General features: G+C 36.2%; 1 protein-coding gene across 1 annotated transcript; it reads right to left on the reverse strand.

Annotated features, from left to right (window-relative positions):
* Positions 1 to 12,039: 12,039 nt before the first annotated feature.
* Positions 12,040 to 22,335, reverse strand: LOC123558010 (perlucin-like protein). Its single transcript, XM_053544395.1, has 5 exons — positions 22,203 to 22,335; positions 21,372 to 21,460; positions 19,533 to 19,626; positions 16,289 to 16,526; positions 12,040 to 12,082 (listed from the first exon to the last, which is right to left on the reverse strand). The coding sequence occupies exons 1-5, from the start codon at positions 22,249 to 22,251 to the stop codon at positions 12,055 to 12,057; spliced, it is 498 nt and encodes a 165-aa protein (XP_053400370.1). The 5' UTR covers positions 22,252 to 22,335; the 3' UTR covers positions 12,040 to 12,054.
* Between the last annotated feature and the right edge of the window lie 528 nt (positions 22,336 to 22,863).

The raw sequence follows: 22,863 nt of genomic DNA on the forward strand, positions 1-22,863 counted from the left end.
TAAGATTAGGCCAAAATTGTGACCTCTAGAGTGTTAAAAGTAAAATTGTTGACGACGGACGGACGACGACGGACGACGGACACAGGGCGATCACAAAATCTCACCTTTGAGCACTTCGTGCTCAGGTGAGCTAATAATAGCTGATTATTTTGCGTCTTGCTTATGGCTGTTGTCATTCCCTGTTATATGCGGTCAATTGGTAAAATAATTTCAAAAACATCCTTTAAAATCTAAACAATAAATACCAATACAGGAAGAGAAGGGATGACACCGTTTTCAGCAATCACTTATATGGAGCTTGCAGATTACATCCCTGTCTGATGTCTGATGCCCACTTTAATACTGAACTGTTTATGCATTTTTAATGATTTGCAGTAATGATAATTCTTAACATTTAGATGATTAAAAACCAGAAGTATATTTGCAATGTGCATTATCATTATATAGATCAAAATGTTATTGTAATGCCTCCTACCAATCATGCATGACTGCACCTCTGCGAGCTCTGGGTTTCGTATTTGGGAGGCTGCGTTTTTGGAAGATGACGTTCCATTTTTGATATTTGCTTTTTTTAATAGAACTCTTTGTGCTGTTTTTCGTAAAATGTAAGCGTTGCTCTGGGATGCTCCACGATACATTGTAGTACATTTTACGGGAATAACAAAGATTTGAAAAAAATCATGAAAAAGAAATAGCATAATAGTGGCTTTTTTTCAAATTTAGGTACATGAAATATGCCATTTTTAAATAAAATGAATTTAGTTATATACAGTTTTAAACCAACGCCTTATATCAGATCGTTTTTGAATTTTTGGACCCAATGTTGTTATATTTTCTGGTCTATTTGTAGGGTATGTTAATTTTGGCTATTACAGAATTCCGCTGAAGCCACCACTAGGGGACATGAGGTGTATTTTTCTTTTTGTCACCTATTATGAACAGACTCAAACAAACCGTGCCTGGTTTTGTGTTTCTTGGCGGCGTTCTATGTTTCAGAAAGATCTTGTAGATTTGAATTTGAGCTGTCTGTCACACAAACTGTAGTAACTACACAAACTTCACAATAGTAATTGTTTCTAAAACCCACACTGCAGGCTCATTATGTCTCCCACCACACAGTGGTGTGGGAGACATATTGATTTACTCCAGTCTGTCTGTGTGTCTGTCTGTCACAAAGCTTGTCCGCACTCTAAGTCGAACATTTCACATCCGATTTTCAATAAACTTAAACAAAATGTGTCTGACAATAAGACCTCGGCCAAGTTCGATAACTAGCCAAATCGTTCCAGGCGTATTAGAGTTATGGCCCTTGAATTATCAAAAATCGGCCTTTTTATTCTTGTCCGCACTCTAAGTCAAACATTTCTCATCCGATCTTCACCAAACTTGAACAAAATGTGTTTGACCATAACACCTTGGCCAAGTTTGATAACTATTCAAATCGGTCCAGGAATTTTGGAGTTACGGCCCTTGAATTACCAAAAAAATCGGCCATTTTACTACTTTTCGCACTCCAAGTCAAACATTTCTCATCCGATCTTCACCAAATTTGAACAAAATGTGTTTTACAATGAAGCATTGGCCAAGTTCGATAACTAGCCAAATCGGTCCAGGCATTTTGGAGTTACGGCCCTTGAATTAAAGAAAAATCAGTCTTTTTACTCTTGTCTGCTCTCTAAGTCGAGCATTTCTCATCCGATCTTCAACAAACTTGAACAAAATGTGTTTGACCATAAGACCTTACCCAAGTTCGATAACTAGCCAAATCCGCCTAGGCACTTTTGAATTATGGCCCTTGAATTACTGATTGGATCCTCCCGTCCAGACCAGCTAATTTTATCCACTCGTCTAGACCATCTAGAGAAACTAGACATATTTCATAGGGGCAATTGTGGGAGACATGCGCTTTTCTCAAAAGCATCTCTAGTTTTGTAATGACTTTCCGCAGGTAATAACTTCGAAATAACAAATTTAGATATAGGTAAAAGCTGACGATTAGTTGATAAATAGGCAACATAACTAAAAGAACATACTTAAATGATTGTCCATTTTTAAAACAAAATGTTAGCTACATACAGTTTGTTTTCACGTAAATTATGTATCGCTACTCAATCAAGTTGCAGACGACATGCAAATGAGTGATGACAGATGCAATTGCTTAGCGAGAAAACTTAATTAACAACAGTATTGATAAAAGTGGAATGAGTATTAATCTTTGTAATAAACCGAATGGTAATCACTGATCATTTTCTAAATGTTTCAAAATGACAGACACCAATTATTACCAAAGTCTCGCCTGTTTCGTCGGACCCTTTAGAGAGTTTTTCCTGATGCTCTGTCTTATGTTTTTGGTTCTTAAGGTTTGCTTTTCTCATAATTATACAGTAGCATTTTTGTGCTTTACATACTATGCCGTTTGTTTCCATTGCGCGCGTGCATGCCCGTCCCGTGACTTTGGAACATGTTTGAGGTAAGAGTGAGTTTGGGTGCGCACCATAAACCGGTTTAAGCTTTCCAGTGGTGTTTTTGCCACTGACCTTTCCAAGGCTGTGCCCCACTGTGTTCCTTTATTTGTTTGTTTTGTCCTCGTGTGTTTGCTGTGTGTGTGTGTGTGTGTGTGTGTGTGTGTGTGTGTGGGTGGGGCGGGGGGGGGGGGGCGTTGTAAACGCTGCCAACTGGGTAATTTCGTATGAATACACACCAACGTACTGGGGATACGCCTCTAACCAGGGAATTCTCCAGTTCATTTTAACTATACCACGTTATTCCTGACCTTCAAATTAGTCATCTCTCGAAATTTGAGCTTATTCTGAGCGATAGAAATTTATTCCCCGGTTCTGGTCACACACAATCAGAATTTTACAATAGTGTGTATCTTTCGCCATTTACTGCAGTTCCCCAGTTTACCTGTATACAACTCGTAGTACATATACACAAAGGTTTAAATTATTTTCACTAATTATCCCCCGACGAAAGTCGGAGGGATATAGCTTTGGCGTTGTAAGTCCGTCCGTCCGTACGTCCGGAGCCATATCTAGGAAATGGTTGGAAACATTTACATAAAACTTAATACTAGGGTACTATAAATATGGCAATTTCTGCATCATAACTTTTGATATATTCGACTTAGAACTATGAAACTTAAACAGAATTAACATCACCATAATGTGGTTGTGTACACACAATTTCGTTCGGATTTATTATGTAAATTAAGAGTTATTGCCCTTTAATTGTATAAAAATCCACATATTTGTACATAACAAACTTACCATTTGGTATAATTTCATTAAATTTCTTTCATTCTTTTCCATGAACATTTATTGTAAACATGTGAAGTTGTGTACCCACACCTGGTCTACCCTTTACATTTATCACACCCCTCCTCACCCCCCCCCCCCCCCGCCCCCACAAAAAAAAAGCATTCCTTATTTTAGATTTTTTCAAACAAATTTCATATACAAGTTCACCACCATGAGGTTATGGGGTCCATCAAGTTTCAGTCAGATTGCCCAAGTAACACAAGATTTATGGCCCTTAGAAGTTTCTAGTGTTAACTATGTAGGGTACTATGGATATGGCAATTTCTGCATCATAAGTTTTTATATATTTGACCTTGAACTATGAAACTTAAACAGAATTTAGAGCACTATAATGTGGTTGTGCACACAATGTCGTATGGATTTCTTTTGTAACTTCAGAGTTATTGCCATTTAATTGTCTAGAAATCCACATATTTGCACATAACAAACTTATCATTTGGCAGAATTTCATTAAATTTCTTTCATTTTCCATGAACATTTATTATAAACATGTGAAGTTGTGCACCCACACCTGGTCACCCACTTGCCTTGGTCACACACTCTCCCCCTTCCCCAAATTCATTCCTTAATTTAGATTTTTTTCAAAACTTCCGTGTATATTTATCAACATGCAAGTTGTACCATTCCCTCACCTCGCTCCTCCACCAAGTCATGCCCACCACTGATCATGCATCCTCTGCCCCCCCCCCCCCCACACACACCCCCTGCCCCCACTTCACCCAATTTTCTTTTCTTTTTTTTATTTTTAATTTTCCATCAATATTTATAATCAACCTGTGAAATTTTGTTTCCTCACCCGTTCCCCGCCCCCAACCCCCTAAAAAAATATATACATACATTTATATATATATACATATATGTTTCCAGTCCATGCCCTCAGCCATGTTCAAGATATCTTACTTGATTGTGTTCGCTTAAGAACATCTGTTCTTTATGTACATGTTAAACAGCAACACCTGGTGCCAAACCACGCAAAGACAATATTTCGTTCCACTTAAACTTTAAGCTCACATTTCAATTAACTGCATTTAATTTTAAAGCTAAGCTTATTATAGTAAGCATATCCCATTCAAAATAAATTCTTTAGTCACGATCAAAGTATCATACATTTATTATATACTCTTTAATTAAACATTTGTTTTCTGTTAAATTGATTTTGAGTAATGAAATTATTTGCTTCTTATTAACATCCTTAATTTTTTGCCGGATATATTTTTTTTCCATTCCTCACCACAGACCCTTTCGGCGGGGGATACCAATTTATCGAATTTGCTTGTTGATGACAAATTGCCCTAGATATCAGGGCTGTGAATGTCTATATTAATGACTTGATTTGACAATGTTAATGTTAACCTGAGAATATTATAATACACAGGAACACTACTCAAAATATACATTTTATATATACATTTTATGTATATTCATCGCATTATACAAACTTTATTATACTAATTCCTTTTGAATAACCGTGCTGTATTTGAAAAAATAAATGAAGTATTACCTCCAAAGATGTTCATATAATCAGCTCATAATGCAATTACCTATGTAAGTGCAACAGTAATTAATACTGCAAAGCCAGATAATTTTAGTACAGTTTGATTATTTGTAAAAAGAACAACAACATTTGTACATTAACTGTTTGATATTATTTACTACACGTCAAAGAAAAAGGATCTGACTCCAGTACGTTTAATTTTTTTTATTTATCTTTTTATTTTCTTTTTCTTTTTTGGGAGGGGGGGGGGGGGGGTAAGGGTAAACGTCGCACCGACACAATTGAAGGTCATATGGCGACTTTCCAGCTTTGATGGTTGAGGAAGACCCCAGGTGCCCCTTCGTGCATTATTTCATCACGAGCGGGCACCTGGGTAGAACCACCGACCTTCCGTAAGCCAGCTGGATGGCTTCCTCACATGAAGAATTCAACGCCCCGAGTGAGGCTTGAACCCACATCGATGAGGGGCAAGTGATTTGAAGCCAGCGATCTTAACCATTTGGCCACGGAGGCCCCATTTAAAATACTGATTAAGAACACGTGAAAATTGTAAAACCTATATCAAACAGTTCTATTTTAGCGCTGATTTTGTTCAGCAATTGCAATCAGTTGAAATTTATGATGTAAAAATGTTTCAACAAAGCATATAGGCTCATATACAGGTCAGAAGTTATTGTATTGTACGAAGATTCTAGATAGGCATAAGTATAGATATGGCATACAGTTATCTGAACGTGATGTTGTTTTTTTTTGTTTTTGTTTTTTTTTTTCAATTTCAGGGCCGTAAAAGTTAAAAGTAAAACTAAGAAATTTTGTTTGATGGAAGGGGACGACCTCACTCAATTGCTAATCAGTTATGTTAATTCAATAATATATATCACATCGTATGTGTATTGTGGTAGCACTAAATTTTGGTAGTTTGGGGGAAAGAAGAGCGAAAAAAAGATTGTTGTTGAACAGACAGTGACGATGAAATCGAAAACAGAACAACATACAGATGAGTTCCCTAGGTGCCAGAAAATGCAAAATGTAATATATTGAATGAATACCGATATCTTTATTTCTCATTACACAAGTACAGTTGTTAATGGGAACATGAAAACACAGACATTTTATTGCCGGGCCCGTGAAAAAAATGTTGTAAAATATTTTTATTGAACCGCCTCGGTAGCCTAGTGGTAGAGCGTCCGCTTCGAGTGAGGGAGGTCGTGAGTTCGAAACGTTAAAATGGTACTAGCAGCTTCCTTGCTTGGCGCTCAGAATTAAGAGGATAGTGCTAGGACTGGTCAGCCCGGTGTCAGTATAATGTGACTGGGTGGGGTATCATGTCACGTGTCTACGGCGTGATATTCCAGTGAGGCAGCACTATAAAGTTGGGCATTGTGCTCACTGCTACAAGTACACATCGTCGTTTATATCACTGAAAAATTGTTGAAAAAGACGTTAAACCCGAACACACACACAATAGATAGCTTTCAGACAGATAACGACATTATTCAGTTTTACATATTGATTTATTCAGTTACTTGGACAACGTTCAGGCGAAAAAGTCTTGGCATATACTTTCAATATAATCTTAAGTGTATGGTGGCTGATTTCTGCCATCTCGTTCTGGCGTGTTGGCGCGTTTGCAGAGCGCCAAGACGCCAACACGCCAGGACGACAATTATACGCGCCAAGACGACAAAATTCATATTTGTCGTTTTGGCGCGTTCATTTGTCGTCTTGGCGCCCCCGCCCACGCCAACGCGCCAACACGCCAAGACGACAAATGAACGCGCCAAAACGACAAATATGGATTTTGTCGTCTTGGCGCGTTCATTTGTCGTCTTGGCGTGTTGGCGTCTTGGCGCCCCCGCCAACGCGCCAACACGCCAAAACGACAAATGAACGCGCCAAAACGACAAATACGGATTTTGTCGTCTTGGCGCATATTATTGTCGTCCTGGCGTGTTGGCGTCTTAGCGCCCTGCAAACGCCGACGCGCCAACACGCCAAGACGACAAATGAACGCGCCAAAACGACAAATATGGATTTTATCGTCTTGGCGCGTATAATTGTCGTCCTGGCGTGTTGGCGTCTTGGCGCCCTGCAAACGCGCTAAGACGCCAGAACGCCTGGACGACAACTTCCCAATTTAGCGTGTTGGCGCCCCCGCCAGAACGACAAATGCCTTGTTTGTCGTCTTGGCGCGTATAATTGTCGTCCTGGCGTTCTGGCGCCCTGCAAACACGCCAACACGCCAGAACGAGATGGCAGAAATCAGCCACCATATAAGTGGGATACTCATATTAAACAAGCTTGCTAAAAGTAGCATCATACATTTGGTTATTGTACATATTGTACAGAATCAAAGGCTTTTAACAGTCTCATATGGAACTTTGTTTTATAAAGCATATATTTAAACGAACCTGGATTACTGGAGAAAACGTTTATAATTAACACAAACAAAATTTTATGACTACAAAAACGGGTCTGTAGCACTGTTTTTGGTAATGAATTTTAAGGTTTTGATCAAGATTTGAAATAAATGATAATTTAAGATTTGGTAATCGTCTTTTTTTCCAGAAGGCATAATTTATGTACAAAGTGTCGGCAGGTTTAAATACTTATTATATAATTGAAATATTTCTGCAAAATCACACATCCTGAACTGTATATATCAAATACAAACTGTGAACTATTTAAAGATAGTCTTTTCAAATTCCGGGCAAATTTTATCGAAATGTTTACCAATAGAAATCAAAACCTAATTTTCATTGCCATGTTTTAAATTTAACTGTATAAGATTTAAATAGAATAAATACATATGACGCCGTAAAATGTTAAGGCAGGTTTTGGCAGACAACCTTATCATATTTAGATTAGTAAACAGGAATACTAGCTTATCATGTTTAGACATGCTTGTAAAAATTACTATCAATGCTTATAGCTTTATTAAACTGTTTACTATGATCAAAATTACTCTTCATTCTAATTCAAAGAGGGCCCCAAAAGAAGAATAGATTAGCTAAATGGGACCGCTATAAATTAAGAATTTACTGACTTACTTACTTACTTACGTAACTGACCAACACAGTTTAACTGAACAACACAGATCAAAACATTTCCCTTTTCTCCGACACACTAACCTGACATTTATTAGGAGTGCAAGTGCATTTATCTTTAGTTTTTTTACACGAGCATTCAGGCACTATTGTCCTTTGTTTGAAAGAGCCATGTACGTTTGCTGGTAGAAAATACTAGTATACTGCTGTAAATGTAGCAGTTTTGTATATCAGTTTTCATGCTTCTACCTTTAAGATGTTATGCTATATTGTACATGTGTTCGTGATTTGGAACCCTAGATAGTGTTGTTTGCTATCAAATAATGGTCAGTTTCAAAAAGGAAAAGTGTCGGAAAACTGGAAAAAAGACTTTCCCAGTGTGGGATTCGAACCCATAACCTCCAAGAAATCTGAAAGATTACCTGAAAGCGTGTAAAGCAACCTTGAGATGGAACACTTAGAATAGGTAAGTCACACTTGACTGAGTATTGACCTCGAAAGCTGTTGTCATTACAAGCTGGCCAATCATACCCCGTGACCTTAGAAATAACCTCTGACGTTAAAATATTTTTTCCTAATTGAGGCGACTCTTTGGCTGAACGCGCTCTGCAGATTACACATTACTAAACCCGGGGGTGGAAAAGTGGAGTTGTTGAAACAGGCCAAACATTTCATTTGTCACAAAGGTTAACATACGTCGTTACCTTCGAATGCATGTTTAATAATGTGAAAACAAACTCCATTGCGACCCTCTCATTGTGCACAACAAATTCATGAATCGAATGCCCGGATGTTCCGGACAGATACTACTAAATTACAGCCATGAATTACTTGATTAATGACCGCTAAATTTGTTGCGTGCGAGGTCGAAGACTGTTAGCGCATCAAATCACGGCAGCCCAGATCACTAGTAAATTAGGATCCCATCACCAGCTATTGAAGGGATGAACATTTTTCAAAAAGTAACTGATTAAAACCAAACACTTGCGTATAATATCCATTTTACATGTTAGAAAAAAAAACACCAAGTTCCGTAAAATATCCACTATTCACTTTTAATTGTCCGCTATATCATCTCTATAAACTTCTCAAAACATTTACACGCGTGTACGATTTTCCAATAACACGTGGACATTACGAGTTTAAATCGGGTCAACGTGTACAGCCGGTGTTTCTTAATTGCCGTATTTTCTCAACTAAAAGTGGTAACGGATTTACTTTGTTGTTGAATTTAACAACTTATTTTAGCGTAATTACTGTGGAAATAGCGGACTTGACATTTTTTTTCAGGCAGTAGAAAACAACATAGATCTTTTTTTCAAAATTTTAGTTTTTTTTTTTTTTTGTATTTTGGTGCAGATATAAACGCCCCCTTGGTGCAAATGTAACGCCCCCGGGGCGCTTAAACGAGGGTTATGGAATGCCAATAAGGTAGAATGGTCCTGTCATTACGTCCAATCCTAGTGTTCCACACACTGATGACCAATATTTAAAGAAGAAATTGCAACCAAAATTTACAAGATGATCATTATATATTTATATAGATGTGCCCTAGAAGGAACTTTTGCTATGCTTTAACTTGTATTATTTGCGATTTGTCTCGGGCAGGAAATAACGGTTTGTATGCAAATCGGGAATTGCGTGACATTGCGGAGTTCTTGCCTCTACATAATAAAACATGAAATATTACTTTAAAAATATCCGTAAATATCTTTTTTTTTCCATAAAACAATCAAGTTTTCATTAGCTTATTATAGAGAAAAAGTGCAAATAAACCTAAATGCTATGTCATTGTTATTCTTCCTGATTTAGGGTCATGTGTTTGCTTCAGATCTATGTTATTCATATTAATCACCTCTATAACTCTATAGCTTTTCGTCTTAAATTTAAGACATTTTGCCTTCATTCGTAAGCAGGTAGTGAAACAATATCCGTGAGGGTCATGGGTTTATGTCATACTCTGCGGTCATTATTTGTTTACCATTTTGTAATATTTTTTTTCTTTTTGAAACATATTACGATTAAATAACAAATGGTACTATTTTAAGTTTTAATCATTATTATTTATACAATGTATTCATTATAATAATATAACATTTCAAAGATAGGAACGCAAAAACAAAAGTGAAAAACATATGAACTTAACTCCGATCGGGCCGTTGACTGTTTATGTTTAGTGCACTAGAATAGGGGTGATTTCCTTAATCAGAACCATTCTTATAGGAACCACTTATTTGTTTTGATTCTTAATACTATTTTTATTGTACTTACAATCACATTCAGTAATAACTGTCTTTGGAACGAATAGTATTCTTCTGCAAAGGGTAGAATGTTCGTTTACAATATTGCGTCTGTAAATCGGTACTTTGATTCAGACGGAATTGAAGGAGAAGTTGTTTACTTAGCAATTTAGTTAAAACATAAGTGGGGACTACAGTTTACAATATTCACTTAATATCGAAGTTCAACCGCTTTTTTTAAGTAACGCTTTTGATTGAAATATAAAGTTGGTATAACCAGATACTTTTTTTTGTGATATATTGTGTTTCTGCATCATGTATCTCTGGCTTGTTCTTCGATCGTTTGATGTCTTCTTAAAACAGTAATTTTAATGTTACCATTTGACATAGGCAACTTTGATTGAATTTTGAAAGGATTGACGTACCGCTTACAAAAAGAATATAGAATCTCTTCGATTGACTGACCGCCTCTGTGCTTGGGTGGTTAGGGTCGCTGATTTAAAATCACCGTAAGCTCTCACTGATTGAGGGGCATTGGTTCGAGTCCTGCTTCCGACCATGTCTCTTTTTGTATGAAAGCTGTCAGTTCATTATGGAGGATGGGAGACTATTACTGGATGCTCCCAGGAACAATTGTTGAGTAAACTGCCCGCCTACGTAACTGAAATACCGTTGAAAACGAATGTTAAACCCGTCAAATCAAATCAAATTCCTCGATTGACTTTAATCATATACACGTTATGCAACAAGTGATTCCGCATATATTAGTTTAATAGCTAGTTCCTCGTTTCAACTATACACACGCACCCATTTAGTTATACAATTGTACCTCATTTAGTCTTTACACTACTTCCCCGTTTTGTTGAAACACACAATTCCACATTTCGTCTATACACAAACACCCGGTTTGTTATACACTCACCTCAGTTGGTTTAAACACAAAATGCCCCGTTTTGAATGTGAAAAATCTCATTGCTTAACTATTGAAGAAAGCTTTAATCTAAAGCCTCGGATAATTTAAAGATGATAAGAATAAGAGTTGATAGAAATATGATAACTGTAGGTACAGTTATATAGACGTTCACACTTTGTGTGTGTGTGTGTGTGTGTGTGTGCGTGCGTGTGTGTGTGTGTGTGTGTGTGTGTGTTCATCTTCTTTTTAGGGAGGCTGCGTGTTTGGAACGTGCCATTCCCTGTTTGATATTTATCCTTGTTCTTTTAAGCTCTGAGAACGAAGAAATATCCCATCAAACAGCCGCCACGAGTAATGATCAATATTTCTTTGTTATACTTAGACAAATTAGTCCATCATTGAAGATAAGAAAGGCTTTATATATCTAAAATGTTGAAACAACCTTGACTATAAGAGACATTATACAAGTGTAAGACATCTTATATGGTTTTCCGATTAATCAACGTTTTTGCTGTCGGCTAACTATTTATAAAATAGAAAAATTTAAAGTGGAAACTCCACAGGTCGCTCAATATAGTTTTGATTGCACCAAAAATTGTCAGCTGAATTTAGTCAGTTTAATTTAATCAGCTGTAATTGTGGATTGTGAGTACCTGTACTTTACGTTATTGGTCTCAATTAATGGTATTAACGGGATCTATTAAGGTCCACTATGCTAAGTTACATGTAATTGAATCTCTGTATTTCATATAACAAGTGGTTTTAAGCATACTTTGACAGTTTAACATTTACTGAGGTTGAAGCTTAACGACCAACTAATCGTAGATATGCTACAAATATTTTTTTCTCGCAATTCAAAATGGTCGTTGAAATTCCAGGTCGGCCTGCGAATCGATCGATTTTAACATATTTTAGACAAACATAATCAATATAAGATAACAAAAGAAACACTTAATCCGATTATGGAAACATTTATTGATAATAAATATATATATTGCACAGGAGAGCTACTTCCTATCCGACAACTGGTAGCTACTTCCTATCCGACAACTGGTGCTGTTGGTTCCCTGGAAAGACGATTTATATATTTTACAATCGTGAGCAGTTATAAAAAGAATTATTTAATCTTGGAAATGTTCTTATTAAATGGTTGACAATACGATCGGTTTTTTTTAATCTGTACTTGCGTTACACAATTTTAATATGGTCTGTAGAGTCCATAAAACAAAAAAATATAGATCTTTGATCGATGGAAGGGAACAAACCGTTGTCAAACTATGGGCGCTTTTGTTTGTAACAAACTCAGTTCGGTTTCAAACCGGTTTGCCAAACTTCCGATTTGTTTTGTAAAACTGGTTTTGATCTCGAAAAGGTTTGTGTCATTTGTTTTCAAAAACCGCTAACCGGTTTGTCAAACCGACCAAACTGCCCCCGGAGGCGGTTTGTTCGGTTTGTTGTATCCGAAATTTATTGCAGTTCGAGAAAAAAATGGCGGACCGTGTGGACCAAAATGGAAACGGGTAAAGAAAAAAATTAAGAATTGGTTCATTTCTAGTGAAAACCTGTGGTAATCTTTATGCTCAGCCGAATTCATTTGTCAATAATTACTTCTAAAAACATTTTCTTTGATTGGCATACATCGTTTTCATCAGTTTCTCTAACCATCGAAATATTCCATTCATTTCGTTCCAAGATTATTCGACCTCCAACAGTCCAAAATCCAATTACTGTTATAGAATAAAGTTTTAATTTATAGTAAATGTGTCTGTTTCTGAAGGATAACATACATATGCAATATTTTGTATTTAAATAAATGTCTCTGTTGCTAAGCAAGGGATCACTTCTTGTAGTGTAAAGAAACACACTTACTTTTGTAAGAATTCTAGGTTCAAGTCCTAGCAAGAAGCCCTATGCACATTGACATAACTTTATATGCACATAAACATCATAAGTATATAAATGCATAATTATGCAAAGCAGTTCTCTAGCCTGACTAAAAGATGCAGTTTTAAATTTTAAGAGCAAAATGAGTATTTTTTTTATTTTCATGCATACAACTATTCATATCAATGAACATTTCATTTTCCAACTAAATTTTCATTTTTTTATCCCTGACAAGATATTAATTGAAAATAAATTGACTGACAGCTCTAAGACCTGTTAACTTATGCAGAAAAATGGCCGAAAAACACTGCAAAGTCATAAATACTTGTGGGGGACTAATTTTCATGGATTTCATAGTTGTGTAATTAATTTCTAACAAGCCCATAAATACCATCGTTTTTATCTTCAAAAGTTGAATTCCATAAATTCGTGTCCCCATGAAATAGCCATTTCAATATAGACAAAGCAGTTATCAACAACAAAAATAAAATGACTATTAAGTCTGTAAAATAAGCTGGTCCTTGTTGTCAAATGTTGTACAATTTATTACAATGCTAACTTCGGAAACAAGTTTGCACATGTTTGTTTCAATTGATAATGCATTGTCTCATTAGTGCCTTGATGATGGCGACTTTCCCCTTGTAACTCACAGGTTCTGTTGGTTGTTCTAACTGAGCTCGTAGCTTAGCCAGTTTGTCTGCCTCTTCATTGCCTGCAAGTCCACAATGGGATGGAATCCACTGAAGTGCTACTTTGCAGGTTATACTCAGGCTCTGCATTCTCCTGGCTAGCTGCGGAGCTTTATTGTTGATCAAACAGTGCATCTGTAAAAAAGACGACTGAGGAACTTTCTTCTGCCGAGTCTTCAATCATTGAGACGGCCTTCATGGGTGCTTCAGTCTCTGCCTTGTAATTGCTGCAGTGTTTTCCTGTGGCTGCGTGTAGTGTAGAGAAATTTCAATTCACCGAAATACATATAATTATATACATAAGTATCAATTATGTTTAATAATGTATATCCATGGTTTCTAGTCCCCCTTGATACAGTGGCATAAAAGTTCAAAATATTAAGTATTATCTGATCAAGTCAGGGGTGTCATTGGATGCCATCCAACTCACTGTTGCCAGGTTTTGGATGTACAGTGTGTCATCAGACAAAAATGTCAGAGATTAAATATGTCAACCATTTTTTTAAGAATCTTAATTAATATTTATTTAAACAAGTTTTTGTGAGGTAAGATACACTTGCTGGCCTAAAATACAACTGGTTACTTAAATCAGTTCAGCACCAGAGTCAGAGTATATGTGCTTTGCTTGAACCTTGAGTAGTATAACATCATCTAGTTTTGCACATTAACTACATCACAACTGTCAAACTTTGCTGAGTGTGTCTAAAACAAGGAAACAGCAATGATTTCAATTTAGGAGTTATCCCTGTTACAAAACACTTAATCTCTAATTTTCATCAAATTGAAATAAAAAAAGGTCTGCTGGATAGTGGATACAGTTAAATGATTACATCTCAGTCTTAGTCTTTGTGGCCGGATGGTTAGGGTAGTTGATTTTAAATTATTTGTCCTTCACTGCTGTGTGTTCGAAACCTTGCTCAGGGTGTAGAATTCTTTCATGTGTGGATTTTTAAGTAATCAGCTGACTTAAAGGACAGTGGCTTAACCTAGCTGCCCGCCCATGCCTTAAATTATGCATTGAAAGTTGATATATGATCTATAATTCTGTCAGTCTGACATTAAACTTAACAAAAACAAACATTTGTAGTCACTCAGTTGGTCTAATGGCTTATGTTGTTGAGTGCAAAAGGCAGTGACTCAACTGTCTATGCCATAATTAGCCTTGCTATATACACATGTTAAATAGTGTCGGCACATGAGGAGTAGTAACAGTAGTACATGTTATTTAATATGTTTGGCTCTTAGATACAAAATCTGTCATTTATCTCCATTTAGAATAAATTTAATCACCAGTTTTTCTAGATTCGTCATTTTGTTAATACAAACCGCCTGTTTGTTCAAGAACTCATTTTAACAGAAACCAGTTTAAGTTTATCATCATTTTTTATCCAAACCAAAACTTCAAACCCAAACCGGATTTTTGCAAACAAAAGCGCCCTGTGACTTTATAACGTTCTTATTGAACATGTATCACAGCAATTGCTAACATACCTGCATAAATTCTATATTAAAGTATCTTCTTAATTTCTCAGATAAGTAGACAACACGCGTAACTGCGAACTTGCAACTACATTTAGAGGTGGAACTTACTCAAGAAAATCTAAGTGGAACCAATTTGAATTGACCGATAAACTGAAGCTTATCATAAACAGTGGTGAAAAATGAAGAAAAACTAAACAGGTCCTTTTCCCAACAACTGGGCAGGCAGACAAAATATGAATTACAATTGTTTAAAACCTTTTGTATTCGATATACAATATGCACACTTTTCTCATGGCTAACACTGACAATTATTAAAGTTGTGCTAAGGCCCTGCTAGAAAGTATAGTAGTGCATAAAATAAAGCAATAATGCGCCAATACCTTTCAATTTGAATTTTTTTGGTACCATCTCTACTACATAAAACGCTTACATCATGCTGAAAATGGTTCTATGCAAGATTACTTTCAGTACAACAAAGACACATATATATGATTTGTTAAAATTTGTTATCTTACACTATCTTGCACTAAAAACCCGTAAGGGCAAATGTACTACTGTAAATTCCTTTAAACGTAAACTGTCAACCCACTTTCCTCATGCAATAATTGTAATGTCATTCTAATGTAAAATTAGTTTTGAGCACGTGTTTTGAGAACGCACGAACGAAAGAGTCTGTTACAAATTACTTTTTTCTACCAAGTCCAATAATTGTTACGTAGAAATATTTTCATATTTAATGTTGTTAACATTAATGTCAATAATTTTTACTCAAGTTCAGTATTGAAGTACATTTTTGTCTCACCTGGAATACCGCTGCTAATTCTATTCACTTTTATTTGATAAAAGCGAATTTATATTTCATATTACTAACAATTTCTTAAGTCGATCGTTATATTATAGTAATTTCTATACTATCATAGTTTTAGAAATACCATGTAGTTTTAAAGAAAGCAGTATATAATATCCGATTAGCTGTGAGATTTCAGTTTTATTCTGTGATAATGGTAATTGTTCGTCACCTCTTATAACTCCGTATTTGAGGGGCACTCTACTTTTATATAGTGACGTAAACCTTGTTTATACAGTCAAACTTGCCCGATAGTCCACGACTATGAAGGGGCCGCTTTCATTAAGAGACCACGTTTTTCAGTTCCCATCTGTGTACATAGATTACAATCTATGTTTATTTAAGAGATGTAAATACAGATTACTACTTACGCCATCTCACATACATATCCAACTCTTTGCCAGTTGCAAAACTCATCACTCCACAAAAAATCAAAGAATTTCACTGCAGCTAGACAGTTTTCACTGCCGTTTCTGTTGTTTGGTTGAGGAACAGGATTACCACCCCAAACTTTATATGTCATTGGCTGCTTTGTTGGTTCCCAAATCCAGGTTTCTTGATTCTCCCAGTCGGTGGCGCCAAGCCAGAATCCATCATCATCCTCTGTGTCTGAAACAAAATGTACCACGACAAGTAATACTTAATCACTGGTAAATTTCAATTGTTTATTAAGGTGTCACTGAAATCCATGTTCGTGCATTCTGTCGCTGGTTATACTACATGATTGTATCCTGTCGTTGGTTATACCGCATGCATTCTGTTGTTGGTAAAAGGATCATGGAGAAAATATGTTTACATTGTACCCTACGTCAACAGTAATCGCACATTCAATAATTGCACATGGACCGTGACCCTGGTAACAGTGTATAAATAACACACTATAATTTGTTTTTATCCGCTTATGTATCATTCTATGGACTTGCACCATTGTGAAAGAAATCAATTATCATCTTTCATTTTTTTATGCCCCCACCACTTTGGGGTCGAGACGGGGGGGGGGGGCGCATATAGATTTGCTCTTGTCCGTCCGTCCGTCCGTCTGTCCTTCCGAAAATGTTGTGTCGCGCGTAGCTCTGAAAGTATTTGACGTAGAGTCACAAAACTTTACAGGAATGTTGGTCAGCATGTGTAGTTGTGCACCTGGGGTTTCGCGTCCGGATTCATTCAGTCATGTAGAAGTTATGGCCCCTGACTTTGTAAAAATTGGTCATTTTAATGTTGTGTCGCGCCTAGCTCCAAAGGTATATGACCTAGAGTCACAAAACTTTACAGGCGTGTTGGTCAGCATGTGAAGTTGTGCACCTGGGGTTTCGCGTCCGGATTCATTCAGTATTGTAGGAGTTCTGGCCCCTGACCTGGGAAAAAATTGTCATTTTTGGCCCCTGACCTGGGAAAAAAATGTCATTTTAATGTCATGTAGTGGGCGCATCTGTGTCCCATGGACACATCTCAAATTTATTTTTTTATTACTTCTTATTTTAGTAAAAAACAAAGAAAAATATCAAACAGGGAATGCCACGCACCAAAAACGTAGCCCCCTCAAAACGAAACCCCCAGCACGCAGACGCGTGCACCACACACACATACACACACACACCCAAAGCCAACACACAAGGACAAAACGAACAACACACACGCACACAAAGCCAACACATAAGACGAAACGAACAAACAAAGGAACACAGTGGGGCACCGCCTTGGAACGGTCAGTGGCAAAAACACCACTGGGGAGCTTAAACCGGTTTATGGTGCACCTAACCTCACTCTTACCCCCACCATGTTCCAAAGACATGGGACAGTGTAAATAAAAGTAATCCCCTCCAGGTGAATCTCTTACACACGTAATGGAAACAAAAAGGCATGGCATGTAAAACACAAAAATGCTCGTATATAAATATATAAAAAACAAACCTTAAGAACCAAAAACGTATGTACTCAATGCCTTTTCAGAAGACAGAGCAACAAGAGAAACACCCTTAAGGGCCCGACGAAACAGGCCAGAAGACAAATATCAAAACAGTTCAGTCCTGGTAGGATTTAAAAACTGCTTATCATAGAGTCCTCCCCCTCTTCCGTCAGACGCAATCAAAGAGGGAAGCGTAGTGTCCAACTGTAAACGGGTTGAACACTAAACATGAGGTATGTCTCAAAACAGCTGGGTCGTAACCTCTTTTAATAAAACGTTTGATAATCTTTCCAAATACATTTGGAAAATTACCGTGACCCAAGATCTTACGAAGTTTGTAAACCACATCCCCGTAAAAAACGGGTTTAGAAATACCTTCTCGCAGAAGTGTCTTTAAATTACTATTGAATTTTAAAACTAAATCAGAATTACGATAATAAAATTTAGCAAAATATTTACGCAATTTGTAATAACGGTAGCCTTGCTGAAGAAGTTTACCTGTAATATATTGATTACGTTCATTGAAATGCTTGACATGACTACACGCTCTGGCAAATCGAATTAATTGAGAAATATATACCCCATAAGATGTAGCCTGAGGTACATCCCCATCTAAATGGGGAAAATTTACAATACTAAAATTAAAATCATCCCTCTTGTCATAAATTTTGGTATGTATAAAATTGTCATAAATAGAGAGATGTAAATCTAAAAATGAAGCATCAGTATCCGAATTGTTAGTTTTAATTAACTGAAGCTCCCTAGGATAAATAGTACCCACCAATTGACCAAAAAACGGATTATCCATATTAAGAATATCATCTAGAAAGCGTGATGTATTATTAAATGCCTTTATAATATCTGCCTGCGTATCTGGAGAGAGGCTCAACATAAAGTCTCTTTCATAACTTATTTTAGTAAGTAATGCATTTAAATATAAAGGTAACATCAAATTTATTCGCTTGACCTTTTTTCATTATCATGATATTGGCGGTTATTCTTGTCATCAAAATCAATTTATTCCAAAAGACTGAAAACTGAATAATTTGATTAAACGCCTACTTTTATACAATGACATATTCAATGGCGTTGTACATAATAATAATAGTCATGTTTATAACAATATTAAAAATGACAATAATGATAATAGCATCTTTATTGTAACAAACGGTCATGACCGCACCCCTCCCCTTGCGGTCATTTTACCCCTATTGCTTATACCAGTGCTTAAAGCATTACATGGTATGCATAGATCAGCTGCATAAGAAGTTTCAGTTTCCATTTTCACTACAGACTGTCAGTTCATTTATTCTACCACTTAGTATGTAATGAAATATTTATGATCAAATATGCGACTAATGTTTATCCCTTACCATGCTGGACACGATCTGTACTGTTATTCAGCCGGAACCTTTTTTGTAAGCACCCCTTTTAACAGTTAATGGTTCTGTCCAAATTGGAGACGCACAAGTTCATTATAGAAATTTAGAATGGTAAGTGATTTATTCCAAACGCATTTTCCAGCTGGATTTTTGCAATTGTAAACACATTAAAATTCTAATTTAGGAAGTTAGGTTTCAAACATACCCATTCAAATTTCAATAAGTATTTATATTTCGGGTAAGTTCCTCTCAAATCGCTTTACAATGAATATGAGCAAATTAAGTCGTTTGCTTAGACATTCTTTAATATTTTAACTTTCTACTCACAGTTAAATGTCAAAGCCTGCTTTTTAAACCAATCCTGTTCTGCTTGTGTCTCAATGGTGATCAAATCGCTGTTGTGGTGCCACTTACACATAAACTGAAATAAAGGGAAAATGTGATTGGTTCCAATATTTACGAACTGGTAAAGGGTTATGATACAGCTCCCTGTCCTGTTACTAAAACATATTACCTTGAAAAGGGATTTTACTATTGGGTGCCATATCATCATCCAGCACGGTGCAAATTCAAGATATTAATAAATTTGCAATGAAGGAAAGATCAATAATTTTCTGGTCTCTCGGGATTATTGATTTCAACTCATTTAGATTTGAAGATTGAATACTGCTTAAGCCGGTGCTAGGGGGCGTGGGCAGTGTTGAATTTTCCATTAACTCAATCAAACCGAGTCTGTAATTTTCACTGTTTGTATTATTCTCGGTGCTTCCGAGGGCTCTACTTTTCAAACTATATTTAAACTGAAATGTCTTTATACTGAGAGAAATATGTCTTCTTTTTTTTTTGTGTGTGTGTGTGTGTGTGTTTTGTTTTTCATCAAGAAGTATTCTTTTATCAAAGTGCAGCGGTTTTTTACAATTATTTTATTACTGACAAAAATATCAGATTCTGGTGTAAGTAAAATGTTTTCAACGTTATGTGGGTAGAAAACATTCAGTGTTTGGTCAAAGTTATAAAGAGATCTGAAGTTTTCAATATGGACACAGCTGTCGACGACAACAAAATTTCTGTGAAGGAAGTTGGAGCTATAGACAAACTATTTATGTGGTCCGTGGCTATGCTCAGATGTAAAACATTCATATAAGACCTAAATATATAGCGATCCCTGCCCATTTTCTCGTAAACCTGATTTTCCGGTACTATTCAGTGACATGATTTGAACGAAAAAATAATTCTGTTAAAAAAACTGAAGTCATTCTAGAGGATTACCATTCTGATAGCAACCATGAGCCGCATCATGAGAAATCCAACATAGTGCGTTTGTGACCAGCATGGATCCGGACCAGCCCGCGCATTCGCGCAGTCTGGCCAGAATCAATGTTGTTCGCTAACAGTTTCTCTAATTCCAATATGCTTTGAAAGCTAACAGCATGGATCCTGACCAGACTGCAATAATTTAGGTTTTGCACTCTGTCCATTTTCATCAACACTGTCTCATATTACTGTCTGCCATCAACACTGACTTATAGTTCTGCATTTGCAGACAGTCTTCGATAACAAAGACGATCATTTAGATGAAGGAGCATTCGTCAAAGAATCAAGAAGTGTTTTGCAGAGTCGTCGTGACCTAGATGTCGTTGGCAAACTGTCACATGACCTTACTTACTTTTCTTGTATATTTGTATTAAATACTCTTTCTGTTAAATTTGATCCTTGTTCAAGGCAATTTTGAGTTTTATATCATGCGAAATAGCATACATAAAGTAATTCACGATTATTGGATTAACATACAAAGTACTACTAGTATATTATTTACAAAGACACTTGGTAATCTCTTGCCTAGAGTCATTCTGTATTTAAAGACTCTTGCTGCAGCTTCTTGTATGAGGGATGGGGCACAAAAAACTATGTATATGAACACAGTGCTTATTTAGTTATTTAGGAGCTATCTGCCGTTAAAACTTTATTTTTCTTCAAATTTGCACATTAAAGGGAAAATAAATCCTGAACAAGCATGGCGATCTTCAGTTCTTTCATAATTCTGTTTCTAGTATGACATTGTGTTCATATACAAAGTTTGAACAAATTCTATCATTGGGAAATAGTTTTCCCAAAACCTTAAATTAAAGTAAGACTTGGATTTTGTTGTTATAGTGAACAACATACCCGAGCATCTGCCCAAGTTTGTATTTCCTTCTGAAACATGTAACAGTTTCCACCATAAGGGCGCCACCCAGAAGGACACGCACTGTATACTGAAATGATATTTAAGTAAGAATAAAACATTTCTGAAAAGGTTTAAGTTATTTAACATAGCTTTAAAATGTGTTTAATAAATATTCCATTTGCAGTCTAAGCTAGGGGCTGAACGATCACATGACATTTCGTAAAAAGCTGAGAAATCCGAAATTGCTTACGGACAATAAGTCTTTTTATTGCGTTTTACGGGTCCAATAACTTAAGTTATTGGATGCAAAATAGATTCATATTCATATTCAAAATATTCATTTTATTTTGCTCGGACTTTCATTATTCTGTATAATTATACACCTAATCAATATAGGTAAAAATCTCACAAAAGGAATGAAAAAACGTATCATGATTTTTCTGTAAATGCAAATGCAATGTTTGGTAGATATGCCTTAGCAGCTATCTGCAGACCTTTTTTAAGCTTCTAGTCCACTGTCCGCGTTCTACATATTTTAAAATAAATTAAACTTGCAACCTGATCTTCTATATAATCTATATACTGTTATGAGTGCCTAATAAATAAATAAAGGAAATACTACATATTTCGCATCGGAATTCACGAACACGTATAATTACCAAAGTTCAAAGCAATTATTTGCGAATGCATTTAGTTTCAAACAATTATCCGCAAATACATAATTAAGTTTAAGGTAATAATTCTCAGATACGTACGACGTTTAAAGCAATAAATTGTGAATAAACACATAGTTTAAAGCAATTAAATAGTATCAAGAAAAGACAGCTTACCTGCAGCCAAAAGAGCTGAGCCCAAAACCAGCAGTTGTATGGCAGACATCTAAATTTTAGAACTTATGATTCTGTTATATCTATCGCTTATCTCGGCGAGCATTTATATTCTTTGCATGTTCTGACATTTTTTCTAAATTTTAAACTTATGTTCCTTTATCTTTGATGAGGGAGAATGGCATGATTAACTGAACCTTAATTTTCACACAAAAGTACGTTATTATTACGGGCCACTATATTAGAATAAATGCCGATCACGATCTTAATTCTTTTGTACTTGTAGCATATGTAAACGTTGAGTTCTGCTCAACACAGTACGGTATCAAAGGGGAGCGGTGGTCTAGTGGATAAGGTGTCGGCCGCTCAATCCCGGGGTCGTGGGTTCGAGCCCCACTGGGGTCACGAACATGACTTTTCATATGACACCAGTACTGGTTTTCCAGGAAGCGGACTCGAGAGTGATTCCAATAAGCTTGAAGCTTTCATCACAATCGAGCTAAAACAAATTAGTATAAACTAAAACTAAACTAAAACTAAGTAAATTAAACAGTCATGTTTTCGTTAGTGCTCTGTGTAGTTAGGTAAATAGTTTATTAGCCTTGGTTAATGGTTTGCCACTTTGAATAGCTGTTGACCACCGACTATGGTTTATATTTGTTTA

The sequence above is a fragment of the Mercenaria mercenaria genome, chromosome 5 (assembly GCF_021730395.1).
Source record: "Mercenaria mercenaria strain notata chromosome 5, MADL_Memer_1, whole genome shotgun sequence".
NCBI classification, from domain to species: domain Eukaryota; kingdom Metazoa; phylum Mollusca; class Bivalvia; order Venerida; family Veneridae; genus Mercenaria; species Mercenaria mercenaria.

Bases quoted from the DNA above. Each gene is read 5' to 3' on its own strand.
- LOC123558010 (XM_053544395.1), bottom strand. From the start codon at position 22,251: ATGTCTGCCATACAACTGCTGGTTTTGGGCTCAGCTCTTTTGGCTGCA. The intron at 21,461-22,202 runs GTAAGCTGTCTT...ATATCATTTCAG, and splicing joins CTCAGCTCTTTTGGCTGCAG to TATACAGTGCGTGTCCTTCT. The intron at 16,527-19,532 runs GTGAGTAGAAAG...ATTTTGTTTCAG, and splicing joins GCAGGCTTTGACATTTAACT to ACACAGAGGATGATGATGGA.